The following is a 26,552-nucleotide window of genomic DNA, read 5'->3' on the forward strand; positions in this document are numbered from 1 at the left end:
GGGGGTTATCTCAGCGACCCGACAGACTATCATCTTCCTTCAACGTCTGGGGTTCGAGGTGAACTTTCCCAAATCGCAGCTGTGCCCTGCTCAATCCCTTCAGTTTATCGGGGCCGTGCTGGACACGGTTCACCTTCGTGCGTTCCTCCCCCCTCCGAGGCTGGAGGCTCTGCTTCGACTGTGCCGTCAGATTTCGCTGCAGCGCTCCGTCTCAGCACACCGTCTGATGATTCTACTTGGCCACATGGCATCGACGGTTCATGTCACACCGTTCGCCCGATTGCACCTGAGACTCCCTCAGTGGACCTTGGCCTCCCAGTGGCGTCAGGATCGGGACCCGCTCTCCTTTCCTGTAACGGTGACTCCTTCCTTGAGACGCTCGCTCCGTTGGTGGACCAATTATTCCAATCTTTCCGGAGGTTTGCTCTTTCTCGTCCCTCCGCATCGCAAGGTCCTGACCACGGACTCTTCGGAGTACGCGTGGGGGGCTCATCTCGACGGTCTGCGGACTCAAGGTCTATGGTCAGCGGAGGACCGTCTTTGTCACATCAATGTGTTGGAGCTTCGTGCCATCTTTCTGGCAGCTCGAGTGTTCTGCCACCTGCTGCGCGATCAGGTAGTCCTCGTAAGGACGGACAACCAAGTGGCAATGTATTATGTAAACAAGCAAGGGGGGACGGGCTCTTGGTCCCTGTGCCGGGAAGCCCTGCGCCTTTGGGAATGCGCGGTCTCCCAGAACATCTTCCTGCGGGCGGTTTACATTCAGGGAGAGAAGAATTGTCTGGCCGACAAACTCAGTCGTCTTCTCCAGCCGCACGAATGGTCGCTACACTCCCGAGTTCTGCAAGAGGTCTTCGATCGCTGGGGGACTCCTCAGGTGGATCTGTTTGCTCCCCGGAGACTCACAAACTGCCCCTCTATTGTTCTCGGATGTACTCCCCGGACCATCTCGAGGCCGATGCCTTTCTTCTCGACTGGGGAGGGAGGTTCCTTTATGCGTTTCCTCCTTTCCCTCTGATCTTGAGGACGTTGGTTCATCTCAAGTCGTCCAGAGCCACTATGATTCTCATTGCGCCTCGTTGGCCTCGTCAGCACTGGTTCTCCCTGCTCCTTCAACTCAGTGTCAGGGAGCCTCTACTTCTGCCTGTTTTTCCCTCTCTGCTGTCTCAGAGTCGGGGTTCGCTGTTGCATCCCAATCTTCAGTCCTTACATCTGACAGCTTGGTTCCTTTCCCCTTGACTTCGGTTTCTGTTTCTCAGTCGGTCAGGGAGGTGTTGGAAGCCTCGCGCAAGGTCTCGACTCGGCTTTGTTATTCCCAGAAGTGGACCAGATTTTCATCCTGGTGTTCTTCGCACCATCTGGATCCGAGTTCGGTTCCGGTGTCCTCGGTTCTGGAATATTTGTTACATTTGTCCAAGTCTGGGCTGAAGACGACTTCTATTCGGGTGCATCTTAGTGCTATTGCTGCTTTCCATCGGCATCTAGAGGGTCGATCTCTCTCTCTTCATCCTCTGGTGATTCGTTTCATGAGGGGTCTAGTGAATGTTAATCCTCCTCTGAAACCTCCTCCTGTGGTTTGGGATCTTAATGTGGTCTTGGCTCAGCTGATGAAGCCTCCTTTTGAGCCTATGGACAAATCTCATCTTAAGTTTCTCACTTGGAAGGTGATCTTTTTACTTGCACTCACGTCCGCGTGTCGGATTAGTGAGTTGCAGGCTTTGGTTGCGGACCCACCTTTTACTGTGTTCCATCATGACAAGGTGGTTCTTCGCACCCATCCAAAGTTTTTACCTAAGGTTGTGTCTGATTTCCACCTCAATCAGTCCATTGTTCTTCCGGTGTTCTTTCCGAAGCCCCACTCTCATCCTGGGGAGGCGGCGCTTCACACGCTTGACTGTAAGAGGGCGTTGGCTTTTTATCTTCAACGCACCGAGTCTCATCGGAAGGTTCCTCAATTATTTTTGTCCTTTGATCCTAATCGGTTGGGACGTCCTGTTTCCAAGCGCACCTTGTCCAACTGGTTGGCTGCTTGTATTTCTTTTTGCTACGCTCAGGCTGGTCTCGAGCTGCATGGTCGGGTCACGGGACATAAGGTCCGAGCGATGGCAGCTTCTGTTGCTTTCCTCCAGTCTACTCCGGTGGAGGACATCTGCAAGGCTGCCACTTGGTCTTCGGTTCATACTTTCACCTCCCACTACTGCCTGGATACGTTATCCAGGAGGGACGGCCGGTTTGGCTAGTCAGTTTTGCAAAATCTGTTTTCCTAAATTGCCATCCTCCCACCTGCCCTTTTTTGGTTGGCTTGGAGGTCACCCACATGTGAGAATATCATGCCTGCTTGTCCTGGGATAAAGCACAGTTACTTACTGTAACAGGTGTTATCCAGGGACAGCAGGCATATATTCTCACAACCTGCCCTCCTCCCCGGGGATGGCTTCTTTGCTGGCTATGGAACTGAGGACCACGAGGTGGGGATGCGCCCTCTAGTGGGCAAGAAGGCATGCACATGCGTGGTGCAGCATAGCAAACTTGAAACTTTAATCAAGTTTGCTTGAAAAGCTGTCCGCGCTGGGGCTCCGTAGATGACGTCACCCACATGTGAGAATATATGCCTTCTGTCCCTGGATAACACCTGTTACGGTAAGTAACTGTGCTATATGTGATAGCTGGTATACCCTTTACGTCAAGGCCATGAACATCAACCCCACAACATCCTTAGCCTGGGCTGTTAAAAAATAGAAATAAAAAGATTCAATGTCCTGTAATAATAATCTTGTATCCTGCTAAATCCCAACAAATGGTGGTTCAAAGCAGTTAATAAAAAAGAGGAAACATTATACATAATTTTTTAAAGTAAATGAGTCTTCAAATTCTTATGAAAAAGAGCATAAAACGATGATGCCCACAACTTGGGAGGTAGAGATAGAAGAAAATGGCCTGAGGGCTGAGTTTGCACAGAATTTTCTTAAAAATATATCCCTTAGAAAGATGGAAAGAAAGGGATTGTTAGTCCTAGACTCTATGATTGGAGGGAATTGAAAGTAAACCCAGTAGAAATTCTGCATGAGATCCCTCAAACATCTTAAATACTATACAAGCTAACTTAAAAGAATACGGGCCTCATTAGGAAGCCAGTGAAGGCTGCGTAGCACCAGATGTGCCTAGTGGCATAGTAAGGGGAGGTGGTCTTCCCTGGGTACCGTCTTGATAGGGGAGCCAGGACCCATCCTCCTCGCCAACCTCCCGCTCCTTCCCACTCCTCCCCCCACTGCGCATGCACCTTCATGCGCTGGGAAAGTTAGAAGTACAGGGGAAGGGGCGGAGGAGGGGGTGGGGTGCCTTTCACCCTCGCAATGCCACTGGATGCACCCTATCAAACTTAATAAGATTTAATATAAGTTCATATTTTGGTGTATTTGGAGCTTTGTATGTAATTAGATGAAGAATAGAGACGGTTAACAATAATCTAGGTGAGGCAGAACTAAAATCTGAACAAGGAGTGTAAAATGTTTGTGACTCAAATAATGGCTTACATTGCATAGTTGATGTTGAAGCCTAAAGAATACAGATAACTACCTGTACAGCAACTCACAGCATTTTCCCAGTAAGACGTTTTGATCTTATCTACAAATTTGCTTTTTCTTCCAGAGGATGTGTTGAGTAAAGATGCTGGGGAGTGTGCAATATGTCTGGAAGAGTTGCTGCAGGGAGATACCATAGCACGGCTGCCTTGTCTATGTATATACCATAAAGGGTAAGTGCAGCTTAGTGTTTAAATATTTAATACCAGCAATCAACAAAGTTACTTTTATTTCTAAATGTGCCAGCTGAAACTGGGTTTGTAGTGCTTATGATATGATAGGTAAAGCAATTATGATTGTAAATCCCATTCCAAATATGGATATTTTTTATTTTTGACTGGTGTACATTTAGTCCTGAAATATCCCTACTGGGTTATTCACAGGTATCTACTTCTGTTTGATTTCCGCAGAGTAGTGTGTACAACAAAATACATGGAACCCTGTGGTTCAAATTTTTGTCTGCAGTATATCTAAAGTGCGATCTCATCACCAGGCTACAACATACAAGTGCTTAAGTGCAGTAATTTCTCTCTCTCTTACTTTTGACTCATAGATCAGTAGAATGGGATGGGTCGCAGGGACCATGGCCCCACCAACCAGGGGGATAGTGCTTGGAATGTTTGCCTCCTCCAGACAAAGTTACCATTGTTCTTCTTTCACCAGTTTGGACTGCTTTAGTGATGATCAAATTTGCTGACCCAATGCACAAAACGGCTCACTGTGTGTTTTTCCCCTTGATTGCCCATTTTCCAATCCAGCCATGCAAATTAGCTAAAACCCCATGCAAACTAGCCAAGTGATTGATGCACTAACATAATTGGGCTGCTGCCAGCAAGGATGAGTAGTCTGTTCTTCCCCGCTCCATCTTGGCCTCTGCAATTTATTAAAAAACAAAACAAAACTGACCTCAGGGCAATAGTTATTCCAGTGCAGTAGGAATGGTATGTTGAGCGCTTGGGTAATTTTCCCAAACCTGCAAACCTCTGCAGAAGATGCCACTCAGACTTCTGAAATTCCTCCTCCTCCATGTGTTCATCTACCCCCTTCAGTTCTTTCTTCTGCAAGCGAACCAGAAGGTGCTTTATTGTTCTGTTTGCTGTTCCTTTTGTTGTTTTGCTTTTTTTTTTTGTTGGGTTTCATGGGTTTGCTGTGGTTCCTGAAACCACTGTTACCGGTGGCTGCTTGGCCTATGTGGAGATTTGAGCAGATGTGGTGCAGCTGGCAGGTGTTGCCTATTGGGATATGTTCAGCCAGTTTTCTGAAGTTTTCTGGAGCTCAGGACCCATGTCCCCAGCAATTTGCTCACTTATTTGACATTGGCAGTAGCTTGAGTATATGCTGTTTGTCATTAAAGCGTTCCTATGGAAAGCTGTGGGTTTGTTTTTTTTTTTTTGGGGGGGGGTTACTTCCCTCTCCCCCCACACACATTTTTCCCCCTTATCATTCAGTATGTGGTGCAGGAGTTGAGGTCCAGTCCGGAGTCTGACTGGTAGTTGAAGATCTCAGCAGAAGCGCTGAGCCTTGGTCTGATGTGGAAGTTATTCCAGCTACATTGAAAAGAGGGGCTGAAGCAGGCTGCTGCATTCTCTCCCAGCACAAGGTTTTGTGAGTACAGGCTGTGAAAGTCTGTGGAGAAAATCGGGGGGGGGGGGGGGGGGGATGGGAGGGGGAGGTGTATCTAAAAACAGTTTTTGAGGGTTTCCCCTGTTAGATACTTGGTTTCTCTTTCCTAAAACCCCTATTATCCCAGGACAAGCAGGCAGTATATTCTCAACAGTGGATGATGTCACCGATGGAGCCTCGCAGCGAACAGCCTCGCAAGCAGACTTGCTTGAAGATCTTTATAAGAGCTTACGAGTGCTGCATTGCGCTTGGGCGAGTGCCTTCCCACCCGAGTGAGGGCGCGCATCTCCTGTGAGGTACCTCAGTTCAACGTTTTCCGTGGAGCCGAGAAGTCCTCTTCTCTTCAGCTCTGCAGCCTTCGTTGCCTTCTCTCACCGCAGCTTTTTTATTTTGATAATCGCTGTGCTCGCGTTTCCATATGGACTTTCTTTTGTTAAATAAAAAAATAAAACTTATTTCTGTATTCTTGTTTTTCTTCCGGCCAGTGGCCTTTCGGCCTAGGCCTGGCCGCTCACCTTGTTCGATATGTCGGCCTTTGTTTTTTCAATGTCCCGGCCTCTTACCGGGTTCAAAAAGTGTAGCCAGTGCAACAAGACCCTTTCAATCACCGATCCTCATAGTCGGTGTATTACTTGCCTGGGTTCTGAACATTGCCCCTACGCTTGTTCGCGCTGTGCTACCCTTCAACCTCGAGCCCTTCATAGACGCCGTGCCAAGCTTCTCCAACTTTTTGGCACTATAGAAACATAGAAACATAGAAAGATGACGGCAGAAAAGGGCTATAGCCCATCAAGTCTGCCCACTCTACTGACCCATCCCCTTAGTCTATGCCCTAATAACCCAATTCCTTAACTCAACTTTCGTAGGGATCCGACATAGGCATCCCATTTATTCTTAAAGTCTGGCACGCTGCTTGCCTCGATCACCTGCACTGGAAGCTTGTTCCAATGATCCACCACTCTCTCCATGAAGAAATACTTTCTGGAATCGCCATGAAATTTCCCACCTTTGAGTTTGAGCGGATGTCCTCTTGTGGTCGAGGGTCCTTTGAGAAAGAAAATATCATTTTCTACCCCTACACGTCCTGTGATGTACTTAAATGTCTCAATCATGTCTCCCTTCTCCCTACGTTCTTCGAAAGGACCAACCGCCTGAGAAGGTCTTGACCTTGGCTTCGGGGACGACCTCGACCTCGATGCCAGCTTCTGCCTCGACCTCGATGCCAGCTTCGCCTCCACCAAGGCCTCGACCTCGACACCTTCTGTCGCAAAGGCCTCAACGGCAGTTCCTCTGAAGTGTTCCTCGACAGATAAGTCTCCTCTCTCTCCTTCAGGTACTACTCCTAAGAAGCCTCCAGAGTCCCAGGCATCCCAGGCCATATCTGCGGTCCTGCCAGCCTCTTCTAGACCTCCAGCTAAGCGTGCCTCCAAGCATCGGGAATACTCATCCTCGAGGTTGCCCTCCTTGGAGCACACTGCTGCACCTTCGAGACCTGATCCCTTTGTCTCGGTGCCTATATTCGAGGACATGTTAAAAGCCATTCTGACCACTCAGATTTCCTCGATCATGGCTCAACTCCTCCCGTCCTCGACCCTGCTGCCTGAGCGGCAGTCTGAGACTCCAGTTGAAGCACCTCGAGGCAAGCCTCGGCAGTCTCGCCGTCTCTCATCCAGTGACTCCTCACCTACTCAAGTTCAAGTTCAAGTTCAATTTTATTTGATGTATCGCCTATAACAATTTCTAAGCGATGTACAGTAAAATATCATAAATGATAACAAATAGTGTTAAAAACAAAACTTCTTAACAAATTTTTCAAAGGCAAAAATTTATAACATACAATGTTAGAACTTTAAGGAGTTACATCACAAACTTGATACATTAGGGAAAAAAGGGAAAAAGTTACAATATTCTCAGTCTAAGATGGAAAAAACATTAAAGTTACACACATAAGGAAGGGGCAAAAATAGAATTAAGAGATTAAAAGATGAGCTTGAAAAACAAGAAATATATAAACCGAGTATAAAATTAAATAGTAAAAGCATCTTTAAATAAAAAAGTTTTCAAAGATTTTTTAAAAGAATTGAGGTCTTTATCTTTTCTTATGTAGAAGGGCAGGGAATTCCAAGTGTGAGGTCCTAAAACAGAGAACATTTCGTTTCTTCTTGTGCCTACGGTTTTTAAAGAAGGGACCGATAATAGATCTTGAGAAATAGATCGAAGGGAACGAGAAGCATGGTAAGGAATAATCATTTTGGAAATAAATTGTGGTTCCTTAGATGCCATAGTTTTAAAGATTAGTAGTGCTATTTTAAAAGTGATTCGATGGTTAATGGGTAACCAATGGGATTTTATCAGTAAAGGGGTTACATGGTCGTATTTTTTTGCTCTATGGATTAGTTTTATTGCGGTGTTTTGGATAATTTGGAGCCTCTTTTTATCCTTTTGTGGTATATTGAAGAGTAGAGAGTTGCAATAGTCTAGTTTTGATATTATCATAGAATGGATAAGTATATTAATAGATTTGGGTTCTAAAAAAGAGGAAATAGAGCGTATAAGTCGGAGTTTATAGAAACAAGATTTGACAATTTGATTAATGTGGTTATGGAAGTTTAAGTCAGAGTCAATAGTTACACCCAAAATTTTTAATGATGTTACTGATGCAAGTGGAGAATTATCAAGTAAAAATGAGGATATTGGAACGATGTCTTTTCTCCAGGTAAAAATCATTGATTGTGTTTTCTGTATGTTCAGAGAAAGCTTATTGGAGCTAAGCCAGATTTTGATTTTTTCTAGTTTAGTGTTTATTTCAGTAAATTCATCGTCCTTTTCTGGGTCAAATGGGTGAAGGAGTTGGATATCATCTGCATATGAGAATGGAGTGAAACCTAAAGATTGGCAGATGGTGAGTAATGGGGAGAGAAAGATATTAAATAGGAGAGGTGATAGAATAGAACCTTGGGGTATTCCAAAAGATGTAGTATAAGGAGCAGAGTGAACGTTGTTAGTGACAACAGTAGATGAGCGATCAGAGAGAAAAGATTTAAACCAGTTTAAGATTTGTCCACTAATACCAAAGGATTCCAGACGGAAAAGTAACAGAGTGTGATCTATAGTGTCAAAGGCTGCAGAAAGATCCAAGGAGAATAAGGCAACCGATTTATGGTGATCAAGAAAATAATGAATATTATTGATAAGACCTAGCATTGAGTATTCAGTGTTATGGTGTTTCCTGAAACCGGTTTGGTTGGGATGTAATGCATTGGAGGTTTCAATAAAATCTGATAGTTGTTCAAAGACCAATTTTTCAATCACTTTTGCTAAGAACGGTAAGTTGGAAATTGGTCGATAATTAGCTACATCACTTCGATTGGCATTGAATTTTTTCAGAATTGGAGTGACTATTGCTTTTTTCCAGTCAGTAGGAACAGTTGCTGTTAAAAGACTATTCTTGATAAGTGAGTGGATAAAAGAACCAAAGCAGGAAAAAAATTTATTCAAATAGAAAGGCGGGATAAGTTCAAAACGAGAGTTTTTTAATTTAATTCGCTGAAAGATGCATTCTATTTCCTTAAGTGATGGAAGATTAAAATTGGAACATTTAGATGTTGGTACAACAGATGAATCTGAAGAGAGAGAAAATTCTTCAGATATTTGAAGAGAAAAGGTTTTTTGTAATTTCTCAATTTTATCACAAAAGTAATTGGCCAAATCTTGTGCTTTGGGAGTAGATTCAAATGAGCTATTATTGATTTTTGATTCTGGCGTAATAGATTTAAGAATTGAAAATAGTTCAGAGCTGTTTTTAGCTTTATAGATTTTGTTAGAATAGTAAGTTTTTTTTGTTTGATTAATTTTATTTTTGTAGAAATGTGCATGTTCTTTAAACCGTTGTAAATTAACAGGGGATTTTGATGCGCGCCATTTTCTTTCTAGAGATCGTAATTGAGTTTTGATTAGTGATAATTCCTTTGAGTACCATGGATTGCGTATTTTACGGAAAGAGATAGTTATGGAGGTTAAAGGAGCTGTTGCATTTAAACAAGATTCTAAAGAAGAGTTCCAGAAGGATAATTGATCGTCTATACAGTCAAAGTTAGGTATAAGAATCGAAGGGCTAAAGAAAGTAGAAATTTTAGAGATTTCCAATTTGGAATAATCTCTAAACGTACATTTTTTTAAGGACGCAGAGGGAGAGATTGTTTCTACAGGATGAGAAATGCAAGAATCGAATACAATTAAATAGTGATCAGACCATGGTACTGGTATAATTTGGGATAGTGAATGAGTTATAGACTGAAGTTTGGTTGTGAGAATCATATCCAGAGTATGCTTCGACGAATGTGTAGATTCGTTAATAAGAGGTTCCAAATCTAATGTCTTAGCGAAATTAATCATTTCGGCTGAGTACGAATTGATCGGGTTGTCAAAATGAATGTTAAAGTCTCCTAGTATAATTGGGCAAATCGTATCCGAACAGAAATCAAATATAAGATTTTGTAACGAACTAAGTTTGGTATTATCTATGGGGGGTGGATTATAGATTAATAGAAGGTCAGTTTTTGGGGTTTGTTTAATTTGTACATGTAAGAATTCAGTCGTAGTGTTGTTCGTTGATTGTTCGCAAATCTTCACTAAGTTGTTTTGAAAGATAATGGCAACTCCGCCTCCCTTACGGTTCTGCCTATGGTTCCAATGGTAGTCAAAATTTGGAGGACAACAATAGGAAAGGAAAGCTTCGTCCCCAGAAGTAAGCCAGGTTTCCGTGATGCATAGAATATGTAATTTATGTGAGAGTATAATGTCCTTCAATAAATGATGTTTATTACGTATTGATCTGGAGTTAATAAGACCAATTTTTAAAGAATGATTAATGGGAAGAGAGTGTATTTTAGGAACCTGCGAGAGTGTTGTTAAGGAATTGTTGGAGTGTAGAGCTGAAAGTGGTATTGTTATGAAAGAATGTGGGGAAGATGCATTTGTCTTAAGAGAAATGGGCTTAGAGGGTCTGTTGCCCCAATAAACGGGGATATTATTGTCTATAGTAGACATCTTGAGAACAAAAAAGGAGTTGTTGAGTATGTAGAAAGTAGAAAATAGAAATATATTGAAGTAAATGAATATAGTAAAAAGTGTAAGAGAAATGGTATTAGTAAAGGCGCTCTCAGAGTGCGCACGAAGGAGCGAACTAAGGAGCAGGACCTGCTCCTTATGTGCGCTCCTTCGGCGCGCACCGCAGAGAGTCCCTTTAAATAGTGCATGCGCTGACCTGGAGGGGGAGGAGTCCGGCGGGCCGCCGCAAAGCGGCGGCAGAGGCACAGTAGCAGAAAGAACTGAAATTGAAACAGTAAGCCTGGTTAAAAACCTCTAAACTTTAAAATAAAAAGACTAAAACATATACAAAATAACAGCTTCATATAAGTAAAGTGCAGGTAGGTGCAAAAGTGCTGGAAGGATTGGCGTGCGCCGCAGAGAGTCCCTTTAAATAGTCTCCTCAACCTCGATCGAGGCATCGCTCAAGGCATTCGAGGCATCTCACTTCTAAACTCAGTCAAGAGTCCCTTCTTCAGCAGAAACCCTCTTCTCCTATGGATACGGAGTCTTCCATGCCTCGTATATCAAAGGCTATCGAGGCTTTTACTAAACTTAAACATAAGTCTCGCAAGGCTATTACATCAGCTACTTCTCCTCGCAGTCCATCGAGGTCGAAGACTACTCCATCGAGACCGCCTCCGAGGGAGTCTTCTCCTCCTGCCTTGACCCACTCTGTTCCTCGAACCCCGAGAACTTCACCCTCGAGGGTTTTGAAGTGCAAGCACTTTCTAACTCCTCCTGTCGCGAGTAGTGGAGCTTCTTCAATCATTGTGCGCCTGGACTCTGAGCCTCCTTCTCAGTATTCCAGAGAGGATTCTCCTTCCTATTCGGTGGTTCCTAAGTCTCGCACAACTTCTCCTGAAGATGCCTCGACCTCGAAGTCTGCCTCTTTTGCCAAGTTTGTTTTTGACATGGGAAAAGCTCTTCAGCTGGATCTCTACTCGGATTCCAAGTACTCTCCTGAATACTTGGCCGATATAGAGTTGCCTCATCCACCCAAGGAGACCTTGAGGTTTAAAGCAAACTTTTTTCAGGAATATGGAAACTCCTTATTATCCCAAGACAAGCAGGCAGCATATTCTCTACATGTGGGTGACGTCATCCACGGAGCCCCTTCACGGACAGCTTTTCAAGCAAATTTGATTGAAGATCTTAAAGTTTGCTAGTGCTGCACCATGCATGCGTGTGCCTTCCTGCTCAGCTAGAGGGCGCGTCTCCTCAACGTGGTCCTCGGTTCTTAGTTTTCCGCGGAAGCCAGAAAGCCCTGTCTCTCTTCTCTGCGACTAAGTGCCTTTCTTGCACCGCGGTTTCTTTTATTGTTTTTCTTCGGAAGTCGCTGTGCCCCGCGCCTTATTTTCCTAAATGAAACCCTCCCCCCCAAAAAACCATTTTGATTTCCTTCTTCGTTCGCGACTGGGGGACCCCGGTTTTTTCCTTGGCCGCCCGGCCTCACAGTGGCCGTGGCATTCCTTCCTGCCTTATGTCTTGGCCTCTTACCGGGTTCAAGAAGTGCACGCAGTGCGGTCGGATGATCTCCATCACAGACCTGCATCACGGACTCTTGCCCTCGTGCCACCCTTCAGCCTCGGGCTCTTCGTCGATGGCAGGCCAAGATTGTGGAATTCTTCAACATGGACCCACTAGCGGAGAAATCCTCGACCCCGGTCTCAGCCTCTACCTCGGCCTTGGTCTCGACGTCGGCCTCGAAGACCACGGTCCCGAGCAAGTCTCCCTCGACTTCGAAGGCCTCGGCAGCTCCGGCTTCGAAGACCTCGGCCTCGGGTAAGTCTCCTCTTCCTCCTTTAGGTTCAGCTCAGCTACCGAAGAAGCCGTCCTCAGAGTCTCTGGCCAAACAGGTAGTGAGTGTAGTCCTGCCAGCCTCGGCGAGACCTCTTTCTAAGCGTGCCTCCACATTACGGGAATACTCTACATCGAGGTCGTCCTTATTGGAGCGCACTGCTGCACCAGTTCATCCAAATCCTTTGGTCTTGGTGCCGATGTTAGAGTATATGCTTAAGGCTATCTTAACCTTGCAGATCTCCTCTGCTTTGGCTCAGCTTGCCCCGGCCTCGACCTCGCTCATTTAACAGCCTGAGTGTCGCGCCGAGGGCTCTCGAGGCAAGGTGCGTCAGTCTCAATGCTTGTTCTTGAGTGACTCCTCGCCTACTCCCTCAAGGCGGACTTCTCCTGCCGCCCAACCTCGGTCGAAGCACCGGCTTAAACGTACTTCTTCCTCGAGGCAGCGGTCCGCCAAACAACCTAGACATTCTCCTCTGAGGCGGGGTAGGTCGCCTTGTCCACGCACTACGGGGTCCATAAGGTCCTCGGACCTAGTACTGTCTGACCCTCGTCTTCATCGCTCTCCCATGCCGTCTTGGTCTCTGCACCAAGGGGCTTCGAGGTCGAAGACTCCAACCTCCCTGCCATGTCGGAAAGTCTCTTCTTCCCGAGGCTCGCCAAGGCGGGCTCCCCTGGTCTCCGTTCCTCAGACCCCCAGGTCCTCGCCTTCCAGGCTCTCTAAGCACAGGCTGTCGTTGACTCCCCCTCGTTCTCTCAGTGGGGCCTCCTCGACGTCCATGCTTGTGGACACTGACATGCCGGCGCAGTACTCGAGGGAGGCTTCCTCCTCGTTCTCTGCTGCCTCGAAGTCCCGCTCGGCTTTGCCCCTTGAGGGGCATTCTGCGGGCAAGCCGTCCTCCTTCATCAGGTTTGTGATGGACATGGGCAAAGCGCTGCAACTGGACCTCCAGTCCGGATCCAGGTATATCCGGGAATATTTGGGGGAGATGGAGCTTCCTTATCCACCGAAGGAATCCCTTCGCCTCCCCTTGAATCCGGTTTTGCAGCAGACTTTCTTCCGGAATGTGGAAACTCCTTACGCTATTCCAGCAATTCCGTCCAAGATGGAGTCCAGGTACCAAACGGTCCCCTGTAAAGGGTTTGAAAAGGCTCAGCTCTCCCACCAATCCTTGGTGGTGGAGTCTTCCTTGAAAAAGTCTAATCCTTCCAAGGTCTACGCGGCTGTCCCACCGGGCCGGGAAGGCCGGACTATGGACAAGTTTGGCAGGCGCCTGTACCAAAATTCTATGATGGCGAACAGAGTTCTGAACTACAATTTTACTTTTACATCATATCTGAAACAGGGCATCAAATCCATGCCCTCTTTTCAGAATGATTTGCCTGTCCATCGCCGGATGGAATTTCGTTGGCTACTGGATAAGCTGTCACAGATTCGACTTTATATGTTTCAGGCGACGTATGATGCCTTTGAACTCTCCTCGAGGGTCTCCACCTTTGCGGTAGCCATGCGTCGCCTAGCATAGTTGACATGGACCCAAATCTGCAAGACCGGCTGGCAAATCTCCCGTGTTTGGGCAATGAACTCTTTGACGACTCCATCGAGGCAGCCACCAAACTCCTCTCCGAGCATGGGAGATGATCACCTCAGATCTCTGGGTTGTCACCATCCTTCAGGAGGGATACTCACTTCACTTTCTTCAGGTGCTTCCAGATTGCCCTCCAAAAGAATGTTCTTCAAATTTGTCGCAACTTCCCCTTCTTCTTCAGGAAGCTCAGGCTCTTCTTCGCCTTCGAACTGTCGAGGAAGTTACCGTCAACCAACGGGACATGGGCTTTTATTCCCGTTATTTTCTAATCCCAAAGAAGACGGGGGATTTGCGACCCATTCTGGACCTCAGAGCCCTCAACAAATTTCTAGTTAAAGAGAAGTTTCGGATGCTTTCTTTACCAACTTTATATTCCCTGATGAATCAGGGAGATTGGCTATGCTCTCTGGATCTCAAAGAGGCTTACACTCGTATCCTGATTCATCCAGCCTCTCGCAAATATCTACGATTCCAGATGGGGAATCTTCATCGGATTCACCTCATCTCCCAGAGTCTTCACAAAGTGTCTGGTGGTGGTGGCTGCAGCCCTCTGTACCCAGGGTCTTCAAGTTTTTCCATACCTAGACGACTGGCCCATCAAGGCCCTCTCTCAACTAGGGTTATTGCAGCGACCCAACAGACTATTACGTTCCTCCAATGTCTGGGGTTCGAAGTCAACTTTCCAAAGTCTCAGTTGAGCCCCTCTCAGTTTTTTCAGTTCATAGGGGCCATTCTAGACACTGTCAGGCTCAGAGCGTTCCTGCCTCCACCACGCCAAGATGCTCTCATTCGCCTTTGCCATCAAATGTCCCATCTACTCTCAGTTTCCGCGGACAGTTGATGATGCTACTCGGTCACATGGCTTCTACAGTTCACGTGACACCTTTAGCCAGACTTCACCTTCGCATACCTCAGTGGACCCTGGCATCTCAGTGGCAACAAGCTACCGACCCACTTTCCCAACAAATTACAGTAACTCCTTTGTTGAGGCAGCCTCTCCACTGGTGGATGCTCTCTTCCATTCTTTCCAGAAGGTTCTCACAACAGACTCGTTAACCTACGCATGGAGAGCTCATCTAGACGGTCTCCGTATCCAAGGCCATTGGTCTCCCGCGGACCGTCTTTGTCACATCAATCTGTTGGAACTCAGAGCGATTTTCAATGCTCTCAAAGCTTTTCAACACATTCTTCACAACAAGGTAGTCCTTGTCCGGACCAACAACCAAGTCGCCATGTACTATGTCAACAAACAGGGAGGTACGGGATCTCACTCCCTTTGTCTAGAAGCTCTGAAACTGTGGGATTGGGCAATCCATCACAACATCTTTCTCAGAGCTATCTATATTCAAGGTCAGCACAACTGTCTGGCGGACAAATTGAGTCGTCTTCAACAACCACACGAATGGACACTCAATTCCTCGACTCTACGTCAGGTGTTTGCTCAGTGAAGGACTCCTCAGATAGACCTCTTTGTGTCTCCCCTCAACAACAAGCTGCCTCAGTTCTGCTCCCAGATTTACTCTCCCTAGCATCTCGAGGAAGATGCTTTCCTCCTGGACTGGACGGGTCAGTTTCTCTACGCCTTCCCTCCATTCCCTCTGATTCTCAAGACTCTTGTCAAACTCAAGACAGAACATGCCACCATGATTCTGATAGCTCCTCGGTGGCCCAGACAACCGTGGTACTCCCTTCTACTTAAACTCAGCACCAGGGAGCCTCTGCTTCTACCAGTTTTTCCCTCTCTGCTTACTCGGGAGTCAAGGGTCCTTACTTCATCCCAATCTGCAGTCTCTACACTTAACAGCTTGGTACCTTTAAACCTAACTGACTCTCTACAGTTTTCTCAATCTGTACAGGATATTTTGGTAGCTTCCAGAAAGCCATTCAGTAGGCAGTGTTACGGCCAGAAATGGACTAGATTTTCTACTTGGTGTTCTACTCGCCAAATTGAGCCAATGTCTACATCCTTGGCTTTGGTTTTGGATTATTTACTTATCACAATCTGGACTCCAGTCTACATCTATCCGAGTCCATCTCAGTGTGATTGCTGCTTTTCATCAGCCTCTTGATGGGAAACCTCTGTCTGCACACCCTGTGGTTTCCCGCTTCATGAAAGGACTTTTTAATGTTCATCCACTGCTCAAGCCACCTCCAGTGGTCTGGGATCTCAATGTTGTCCTGGCTCAATTAATGAAGCCTCCATTTGAACCAATTGATAAGGCTCATCTCAAGTATCATACTTGGAAAGTAGTTTTCCTGATTGCCCTCACGTCCTGCTCGAAGATTCAGTGAGTTGCAAGCTTTGGTTGCGGATCCACCTTTCACAGTTTTCCACCATGACAAGGTGGTCCTCCGTACTCATCTTGCCTAAAGTTGTTTCAGAATTTCACATCAATCAATTGTTCTTCCAGTATTTTTTCCAAAACCTCATTCTTACCCTGGAGAAGTGGCACGCCATACTTTGGACTGTAAGCGTGCCTTGGCTTTCTACTTGCAACGCACTCAACCTCACAGAACAGCCCCACAACTTTTCATCTCCTTCAATCCAAATAAGTTGGGGCATCCTGTCTCGAAGCGAACCATATCCAACTGGATGGCTGCTTGCATCTCTTTCTGCTATGCTCAGGCTGGTCTCCCTCTGCAGGGTCGAGTCACGGGCCACAGAGTTCGAGCAATGGCGGCGTCTGTAGCTTTCCTCAGAAAATCTGCAAGGCTGCCACTTGGTCCTCGGTTCATACATTCACCTCTCATTACTGTCTGGATACTTTCTCCAGAAGGGATGGCAATTTTGGCCAGTCTGTTTTATAAAATCTTTTTTCTTAACTTGCCAACTCTCCCTCCATCCCACTATGCTTAGCTTGGTGGTCACCCACTGTTGAGAATATGCTGCCTGCTTGTCCTGGGATAAAGCACAGTTACTTACCGTAACAGTTGTTATCCAGGGACAGCAGGCAGATATTCTCACAACCCACCCTCCTCCCCTGGTTGGCTTCTTAGCTAGCTATCTGAACTGAGGTACTTCACAGGAGACGCGCACCCTGACCCGGGTGGGAAGGCACTCGTGCATGTGCAGTGCAGCACTCGTAAGCTCTTATAAAGATCTTCAAGCAAGTCTGCTTGCGAGGCTGTCTGCTGCGGGGTTCAGTCGGTGACGTCACCCACTGTTGAGAATATCTGCCTGCTGTCCCTGGATAACAACTGTTACGATAAGTAACTGTGCTTTTTCTGTAACTTTTGGGCAGTGTTCCTGATGATCTTATGGTCAAAACGATGTTTTAGTGGCAATTACATCTGCCAGAAGAGTTTCCGAATTACAAGCTTTGTCGTATAGGGAGCCGTTCCTCGGGTTTGCGGAAGTGGGGGGTGTCTGTACAGACAGTCCCCCTTTTTTTTTTTTTTTACAAAGGTGGTGCCTATTTTTCATGTTAACTAGGATGTCTGACTGCCAGCTTTTCATGCCACATGTTGTAGGAAGGAAGACAAAATCATTGAAGGTCCTGGACATCCGGAGAGACCTCTGGCATTCTTGAGGTGACTAATGATTTCTGACTCTCAGATCATCTTTTCGTGGTCTGAGATGTAGCAGTCCTGCCTCCAAGGCTGCTATTTCCAGATGGATCCATTCAGCCATTTAATCAGCATAGGTTGATTGTGGTAAGCAGTTGCCCGTTTCATTGAAAGTGCACTTGATGAGAGGTGTAGCTTTTTCTTGGGCAGAAGCATGAGCAATCCTGCCTGAGGAGATTTGCAGGTCAGCATGGGAGGATATGGCTTTTGGGTCCTCAGTGCTACGGGCAGGTGCCTGTACTCGCCCTGATGTAGGGATTGCTTAGGTACGTCCCAAGTGTTCAGCATACCATACCTAATGCACTGGAAAAAGATGAGGTTTTTACCTTGATAATATCTTTTCCAATAGATAGGGATGATATTCGGAAGCCCTGCCCTGTCAAGAGTATGTTGTGTCTTCATTCTTTACCTGCGGTTTTGCTTATTTGCGATTTTTCGGCCGCTGACTCCGCCCCCCCAAAAAAACATCATCACTAAAGTTTTTTCCTTTTACTGTTCTGTACAGTACTGATAAAGTTTATCACTTACCATTACTGTACTGTAACTCTGAAAATTGCTGCTTCCTCCCACAAATTCGCTGCTTCCATGTTTCCCAATGTGCACTGAGAAAAACGCTGCTTCCCAGCATCCCTAGAGAGAAAGGCTTCTTCCCAGCATGCATAAAATCGCTGGTTGGCTGCCCTGAAATCGCTGGTTGGCTGCCCAGAAGTTGCTGATTGGCTGCTTAATTCAAAAACCGCAAATAACAGTTGAAAAGTTATTCGCGGTTTCAAAAGTAAAAACGATGGCGCTTTCTCAAAACTGCGAATAACACATAAAAAAGTTATTCGTGTGTTTTCCATATTTGCGCCTATTGGCAGCTCGCATCCACCGCAAATACGGAGGGAGAAGTGTAGTCGAGCATCTATTTCTAGTCATCCTGGTAACTCCACACTGGCCAATATAGTTTGGTTACCATCAGGGTTTCTGCTGCAGTTGCCACAAGGTATAGGTCTTGTATTTCTGATTCTCATAGAGAATCTGAATCCCTTCTTAATTGTGGCTTGGCCCTTGAGAGGGTCTGTTTGAAGAGTAATAGCTACTCAGTGTCTGCTCTTGCTATCTTACCAAAGGACTTGCAGGTGCTCTGTTTAGTGTGTGTTCAGGTCCGTTTGCCAATGGGATAAACTTCTTTGCGCTCTACAACACCACTTGCATATGCCAGATATTCCTTCCATTTTAGCCTTTCTATAAGGCAAGCATGACTGGGGCTTGGCCTTCGACTCAAGTTCATGTGGCAGCCCAGTCTTAATTTGTTTGTTTAAGGGTGTTGGTGTATAGGGATCTTTTTTTTTTTTTTTTTTTTGGCAGCGGGTCAGGCATATTCAACTTCTGACCTATGCAAAGGGATTTTAATCTGGTAAAAGTGTTAGCAGAGCCTTCCTGTGAGTCATGGTGTATGATGGGGACGAACTTAACCTTGAAGTAGGTCTATCTGGTGACTATATGCTCAGCCAGGTGAGCCTGTGTTGCAGATCCTTATTGCCTTTCAGAGCAGACTGTCTCTTCCTGTATATGTGGTGTACTTCTTGCCCAAGGGTGGTGTCTATCTTCCACCTCAACCAATTCATATCTGCTGGCTTTTTTTCAAGGGGAAGGATGAGACAGTAAAGATTCAGCACAAGCTGGATGTCAACAGGATTTTTATTTGTTACCTGGAAGTCATTAATTCCTTTCAAAAGTCTGACTGCCTGTTTGTTCAACACTGCATCACCCTTGTACAATCTGCTGAAGTTGTCCAATTGAGCTGGTATACCTTCTGAACCAGAGGGTGGTGGCACATTCTATAAAGTCTCGCAAAACCTCTTGGGCAGAGGCCTGAGCTGTGGACCCATAGGTAGCAACTGGGCCACCTTTGTACTCTATTTATAATGTACTTTACAGATCTGATATCAGTGAAGAATAAAGCTGTGGCACATCTGTCAGTGTGGACTGGGCTAGGAGGATAAGGTGAATCTTATTCTTGCCTGTTAATTTATTTTCTTTGATTCCTGCTAGCTCACCAGGTCCTGCTGAGAAGACTGCGAGTTTTTTTTGGGGGGAGAGGGGTACCTCTTAGGATCTGCCTTATATTCAGCTTATTAAAAACAGTCTTCAGTATTTATTGTAGAGGGTTCTGTTTTTACAGGGATTCTGTGGAATATAGGGTATATTATTTTAGCTTTGATGTTAACATATTAACAAATTCCAGGCTGCACCATGCCTTTTGCTGGTGATGTCACTGGAAAACTATGGTTCTCTTGTCTGTTTGCTGGTAGGGTGACTGGTCTAGCAGGAATCATGGAAAGAAAATTTTATCAGCTAAGAACAAATTTCACCTTCCTCACCCTTTTTACATAAAGGGTTCCTGGATGAGAGGTAGCCTTAAAATAAAAAAAGAAAAGAAAGGAAAAATGCTTTGCTTGTTCTTAGTGGCTTATTTTGTGTTTGTTCTCAGGTGCATAGATGAATGGTTTGAAGTAAACAGATCCTGCCCTGAACATCCTTCAGATTAAGGACAGCTGGTGGCCCCCCTTTTCATAGGTAATTTTAGAGAATGAATTGATTGACAACTTTAAAGTAAGCATGTTGTAGGAGTAAACAATGTTCACACCCCCTTTTGAGTAGTGTAGTTAGAAACAAGCAAGAAAAAATTGTTATGCACTCTTGGATGTTTTGTAAACCAGCGATTTCCAAGTAAGTCCTGGAGTCCCCCTTGCCAGTCAGGTTTTCAGAATATCCTCAATGCATATGCATAAGATTGATTTGCATATAATGGAGGCAATGTATGCAAATCTTTCATGCAAATTCATTGTAGATATCTTGAAAACTTGACAGGCAAGGGGGCACTCCAGGAGTGACTTGGGAAACACTGATTAGCTATGGGACTCGTATTCAAAAAAGAAAAATTTCCAAAAGATGTTATAAAGTGGCACTTGGATCACCAAAATGTCTAGATTGCCATTTTCAAAACCTACTTTCTAGATGGTTCTCAGCAGTGCGTCTACATTTCATGGGGGTTTGTTGGAGGTGTGTTTATGGGTGGGATTAGAGTGGGCTTAAGATTTATGATTTGCAGCGATAATCAAACACTTTACAAAACATCCAGGGCACCATTTAGACATTTGGATCTAGACATGTTTTAAATATGAATAAATGCTGAAAATGTGCCCAAACTGACCTGATAACCACTGGAGGCATTTAGGCATGCCCCCCTCCCTACATTCCCCCAATGGTCATTGACTGCCTCCCCCCCCCAAAGATGTGAAAAAACCCCAGTACATACGTCTGACAGCTGCAGATATTGGGACCAGTCCTAGTAGAGCAGCAAAATGGTGTCTGTAGTAGCCTTGTAGTCAATGCAGTGGACCCAGGCCTATATCCCATAACATAACAACAAATTTCTATACCGCATAACCCTTAGTTCAATGCGGTTAACAAAAGATTATGCAATATACAAAGATTTAACTAGCCAAAAATTTCAAAAAAAAGAAAAGTCTTCAATAGTTTTCTGTAATGTTTATAAGATGTTGATTTGGTCAATAATGGGCGAAAATCTTTGTTGAAATAAGCTGCTTGATAAGAAAAACAGTGCCCATAATGTTTCTTACTTTTACAGCCCTTAGCTGAAGGGAACGTAAATAGGGCATGGGATTTTCTACTGTTCTCATGTGTCATGATGGAAAAGTGTGTGCCCTCCAAAACCCTTCTGTGCTGAAATAGGTGCCACCTGCAGGCATAAGAGTTATTTGGGTGGTAGACAGGTTTGGGTGGGGTTTGGTGGGCTTGCCATAAGGGGATTATAGTGAGGTGTATCTGGAATCTTTTATGTGAAGTTCACAGCAGTGCCAACTAAGGTTCCCCACTGCTCAGCTAGGATATCTGTGTAGCCAGTCTACTGAAAATGCTGGTCCCTCCTACCTCTATATGTTTTGCGTTTGGATGTTTTTTCAAAGTGGTCAGAAAGATGCATTAAGGGCAAACACATTTAGAAATGGTCATTTTTGAAAAACAAGACAGATGTTTTGCAGTTTTGAAAATGGACATTTTCTCTACTTGATATTTGGATGTGCTATAGAAAACATCTAAATTTGGACTTAGACATCATATCAAAATGGCATTCTTAAGGGCCGGATTCGCAAAACTCGTAGTAAAATCCAGTGAGTTGAGTCGATGTAGTGGGAGCAATTTTATTTTATGGACGATTCTCAGCATAATAGCATGCAAATTATATGTACGCCATTTTCAGTAAAGAGCAGAAGGACCTGTGCCTGGTGTTCTGCTCAGAAGAGCAATTGCTAAGCACATCTCCTCCCTTCTGTCAAAGCTACTCTCCCTGTTCTTATCAATTGAGCCGCAGGTCTCCCTGAGTGCTGCTGACTCAGCTGATTGACCGGCAGGGAGAGCAGCAAAAGGAAATGGCAGCGCTCTGAACACGCTCTGCAGCCTACCCCTCTAGAGTTTCCTTCTGCCACATCATCAGTGATGCAGCAGAGGGAAGACCACGGCAGGGCAGCCTGCAGAACAGCCCATTCAGAGTGATGCTGCTGCTGACTGTCTGCTGCTGCCGCCACTACTGCTTTAAGAGGCCTCAGAAGTATGTCTGGTCTCGTCAGGGGCGTGGGGAGTGTTGGTCGTTGAATTGGTGAGTCTGATTTTCTCAAGATAGTCTTAGGCTCCTCCTCAGTGCATCCCAGGATGCAATGCACCAGGAAGAGGAAGGGCTACCATTTTGAAGAGGTGGGTCTACTGGCTGGAGGGAGTGGGCATCCTTTTGTCAGATTTCTACAACAAGGTATATGGGGGGGAATTGGGAGGGGTGTGCTTGATCTGCTGGGGAGGAGGTTCTGACATGACTCCCCTAGGCTACTCTCTTGGGGACTTGTTGGTGGGAGGGGCCTTGGTGTCAGGGGGAGCCTGGGGTTGTGAGGGGGTCTCAGATTTTGGATAGACAGGGGTATGGAGTTGGTCTTGAGGACAAGGCGGGTGAGAAGTGGGCATCCCTCCTGCTGCTGATCTTCACAGGGGAGGGAGGGTTTTGGGTGGTCACAATCTTCACTGGGGGTGGTTGGGAGTTTAGGGGGTTTGGAAATGTGGGGGGTCTGGGTTTCTGAGGCAGGAGGGAGTGGGCATCCCTCCTGTTTCTCCCCCCCCCCCTTGTGGCAATATGGCAGACCTGTCATGTTTTTTGGGTCAGTAGAACTAATTGCTATTTTTTGTGCATTGCAAAGCAATGTTAGGGCCTCGATTGGAGGGCTGATTTTAATATTAATGACTTCATTTTAATACTAATGACTTCATTTGCATAGCAGAGTAAGAGGCTGCAATGGACGCATGGAAAAGCATCAGTGAGCCATTGACTACATCGGTCAGTAAAGTTATCAATGCTAACTGGTTCAACCGGTTTAGCAATGATCATTGGATGCACAGTGACTTTAGTGCATCCGCGTCTTAGTGCTTATTAACCAGGAAAATGTTTGATGTTATAATGGGTGATCTGGCATCCAGTGATCACCTTATGGTGTAGTTTAATATGAAACCCAAACAAAACCAAGTGCAGTGGAATTCAACAATAGAACAATATAAAACTCATCAACCTTAACAGGCTAGGTACAAAAATGTTCTCAAGAATGAGCTCAAACTATCAGTATATAGGTGTGGAGTATAAATAACAAATGCAAGCTATTCAAAAACATGAGGAAGAAAAAGCCTCAGAATCCAACCTTTGCCATCTAGAGATTTGGCTAAAGGTATAAAGGGTAGCGAACTTCACTGGCGTAAAAAAAACCACCTCTGTTTATGAAAAAGCGGTGCAATATACGTATCACAACAAGGTAAAAACAAAACTACTTATCTTGCACGGAAGTTGAGCACACAAAGTGTGGTCAGTGTTTCACAATTTTATGCTGCCTCAGGGTGTAAATGTTGCCGATCAATCCTGTCTGGGAATACAAAAACTGTATCTCCATGCATGTGTGCTGACCTTCCGTGCAAGATAAGTAATTTTGTTCTTACCTTATTGTGATATATTGCACCACACAGAGGTGGGGTTTTTTTGTTTTTAGGCCAGTGAGGTTCGCTACCCTTTATACCTTTAGCCAAATTTCTGGATGGCAAGGGTTGGGTTCTGAGGCTTTTTTCCTCCTCTTATGGTTTTGAATAGCTTACATTAGTTATTTATACTACATACGTATATAACGATAGTTTGAGCTCATTCTTGAGAACAGTTTTGTACCTAGCACGTTAAGGTGGATGAGTTTTATAATGTGGTTTAATATTAAGATAAGTGTAGAGAGGGCTCATTTGACAGTAAAGTTTTTAGGCTTTAAAAAACTAACTTTGCTCAGTTGGAGGATTATGTCAAGAAATTGAATGGGACCATCTGGAAGAAGTAGGAAAGCAGCAAAAAAATCTGAAAGCTATTCTGAGGGCAACAGCCATTTTGTAAGGAAAGTGAGGAAAAGAAGGCCTCTTTGGTTCTCAAAAGTAGTAAGTAAGGAAAAAGAAGTTAGCTTTCATAAACTACAAAAGATTGCAGAAAGAGAAAGATGGCAAAAATATCTGGAAAAATTGAGAGGCTGGTGAGGTAGTCAGAAAAGCAAAGATGCAAATGGAAGAAAATAGCCGACATGGTAAATAGGGGGCACAACATTTTTTTAGATATATTAGTGATGGGGAAAATGTAAAATTGACATTGAGACTCAAAGGTGAAGGGGAGAAATATACAGAAGCTGATAAGGCTGAATTACTTAACAAATCTGTTCTTTGTTCACAGTTGAAACGTCAGAAATAGGACTGCAGAAGACAAATGCAACTAGGTCTGGAGGTGTGGCACACCCTGATCAATTTTTTTAGAGGAATGTGTTTGTGAGGAACTAGCTAAACTAAAGGTGGACAGAGCGATGGGGCCGGATGATGTACATCCGAGGGTTCTGAAGGAACTCAGAAATTCTGGCGGCTCTGCTGGCTGACATTTTCCATGCTTCTCTAGAGATGGGAGTGGCACTGGAGGACTGGAGAAGGGTAGAAGTAGGAAACTACAGACTGGTAAGTCTGATTTCTGTAGTAAGTAAATTAATGGACATGCTTTTAAAATAGAGAATAGGTGAAGTTTCTGGAATCCAAGATCCGAGGCAACTTGTATTCATTAGAGTTAAGTCTTGTCAGACAAATCTGATTAATGTCTTTGATTGGGTGACCAGAGAATTGGATAGAGGGAGAGTGTTTGATGTGGTATATTTAGATTTTAGCAAGTCCTTTGACAGTATTCACATAGGCATCTAATAAATAAACTTGAGTGTCCTCGGTATGGGTCCCAAAATGACAGGCTGCGGGTTGAGTGGAAGGTGATGGGGTAGTGGTCAATGGATATCGCTCTGAGGAAAGGGATGTTACCAGTGGTGTACCTCAGGGTTTGGTTTTCAGGCCTGTTCTTTTTTAACATTTTTGTTAGCGATATTGCTGAAGGGCTGTTGGGTAAGATATTTTCTTTTTTGGCATAGAATACCAAAATCTGTAATAGAGTAGACACCCCATGATGGTGTGAATAACATGAGGAAGGACTTAGTGAAGTTGAAGAATGGTCTGAAATCTGTCAGCTAGGATGTAATGCTAAGAAATGCAAGGTCATGCATTCAGGCTGCAAAAACACAAGGGAACAGTAGAGTTTAAGGGCTGAAGAACTTTTGTTCATGAAAAAGGAGCAGGTCTTAGGTGTGATGGAATGTGATGATCTAAAGGTGGCCAAACAGGTTGAAAAGGTGACAGCGAAAGCTAAAAGGATAACTAGGATGCATAGGAAGATGAATGACCAATAGAAAAAAGAAGATATTGATTGATTGCTCCTATATAAAACTCTGGTAAGACCTCGTTTAGAATATTTTGTACAAATCTGGACATCTGGATATAAACAGGATGGAGTCGGTCTAGGAAGGCTACTAAATGGTCAGTGGGCTTTGTCATAAGTCATATGGGGACAGATGTAAAGATCTTAATATGTGTGCTTTGGAGGTGTAAGGCAGGAGAGGGGAAATATGATTGATATTAAAATACCTTTGTGGCATAAATGCACATGAGGCGAGTCTTTTTCATTTGAAAGGAAGCTCTGGTATGAGAGGGCATAGGATGAAGTTAAAAGGTGATAGGCTCAGGAGTAATTTAAGGCAATATTTTATTACAGAAAAGGGTCGTAGATGTGTGGAATAGTCTCCTTCCTAGTAGAGGTGATGGAGACAAAAATTGTGTGTCAATTCAAGAAAACATGGGACAGACTTGTGAGATTTTTTAGGGAGAGAAGGAGACAGTGGATGCTGCGGATGGGTAGACTGGATGGTTGGCCTTTATATGCTATCATGTTTCTATGTGAAAAATATTCCAGTAATAGTTATTCTGAGTTATTAAAACATCATTCTTCATATAAGATTAAGAGACAAAACTATTTGGGCTTTCTTTTTTGGGGGGTTGGGGGAGGGGGGCTAGCCAAGGGTCTAAGCCTTCTTTGAGTCACTCCTAAAATAGTTATATTCACCTACTACTAATATGACAGGATTTCCCAAACCTGTTGTGGTGACCCTGTAGCCAGTCAAACTCAGAATACATCAAACACCATGAGAAGTTAGCTACAATAGATATTGCATGAGAGCTAGAAAGCCACAGTCTGAAGTCACCAGGATATATTTTCAGAAATCCTGCCATATAGCGTATTTGTTGTGGCTAAAGCTGGATGCATTCAAGCATCTTATGCATATTCATTATAGGCTTCATGAAAGTTTGGCTATAGGGTCCTCTTAACAGGTTTGGGAGGTCTTGTCACACTGATAACTGGCAATTCACTTTGGGGAGTCTGAACTAAAGCAGAGTTCCCCTAAGAGTCCTATAAAGTACTTTGTCCTGTAGCTGACCCTAGGAGTGTTATAAATTGGACTACAATCACGTCGGATATTCATATCCCAAAAACTAACAAGTTCAGTCACACAAACTGAAAATAAAAGATTTTCAATTAACCTGTAGGATGAATTGGCCATACATAGAAACATAGAAACATAGAAGATGATGGCAGAAAAGGGCTACAGCCCATCAAGTCTGCCCACTCTGCTTACCCACCCCCTGTCTATGCCCTAATGACCCAATTTCCTTATCTTGACCCTCGCAGGGATCCCACATGGGTATCCCATTTATTCTTAAAGTCTGGCACGCTGTCTGCCTCGATCACCTGCACTGGAAGCTTGTTCCAATGATCAACCACTCTCTCTGTGAAGAAATACTTTCTGGTGTCGCCATGAAATTT

The 26,552-nt window shown here is 44.7% G+C and overlaps 1 protein-coding gene across 3 annotated transcripts in view; it reads left to right on the forward strand.

The window, feature by feature from the left end:
• Positions 1 to 26,552, forward strand: part of ZNRF2 (zinc and ring finger 2) — a 129,910-nt gene that overhangs the window by 93,907 nt on the left and 9,451 nt on the right. For 2 of the 3 annotated variants that reach the window (XR_004538020.1, XR_004538021.1), the window contains exons 3-5: positions 3,649 to 3,754; positions 19,725 to 19,810; positions 24,042 to 24,313. Coding sequence is in view for 1 of the 3 variants with exons in the window: in XM_033930053.1 (XP_033785944.1) it covers positions 3,649 to 3,754; positions 19,725 to 19,782 (164 nt within the window). In the remaining 2 variants the exon portion in view is untranslated. The remainder of the gene's footprint in view (positions 1 to 3,648; positions 3,755 to 19,724; positions 19,811 to 24,041; positions 24,314 to 26,552) is intronic. The other variant, XM_033930053.1, reaches the window with a different exon arrangement.

This window comes from Geotrypetes seraphini, chromosome 2 (assembly GCF_902459505.1).
Source record: "Geotrypetes seraphini chromosome 2, aGeoSer1.1, whole genome shotgun sequence".
Classification (NCBI taxonomy): domain Eukaryota; kingdom Metazoa; phylum Chordata; class Amphibia; order Gymnophiona; family Dermophiidae; genus Geotrypetes; species Geotrypetes seraphini.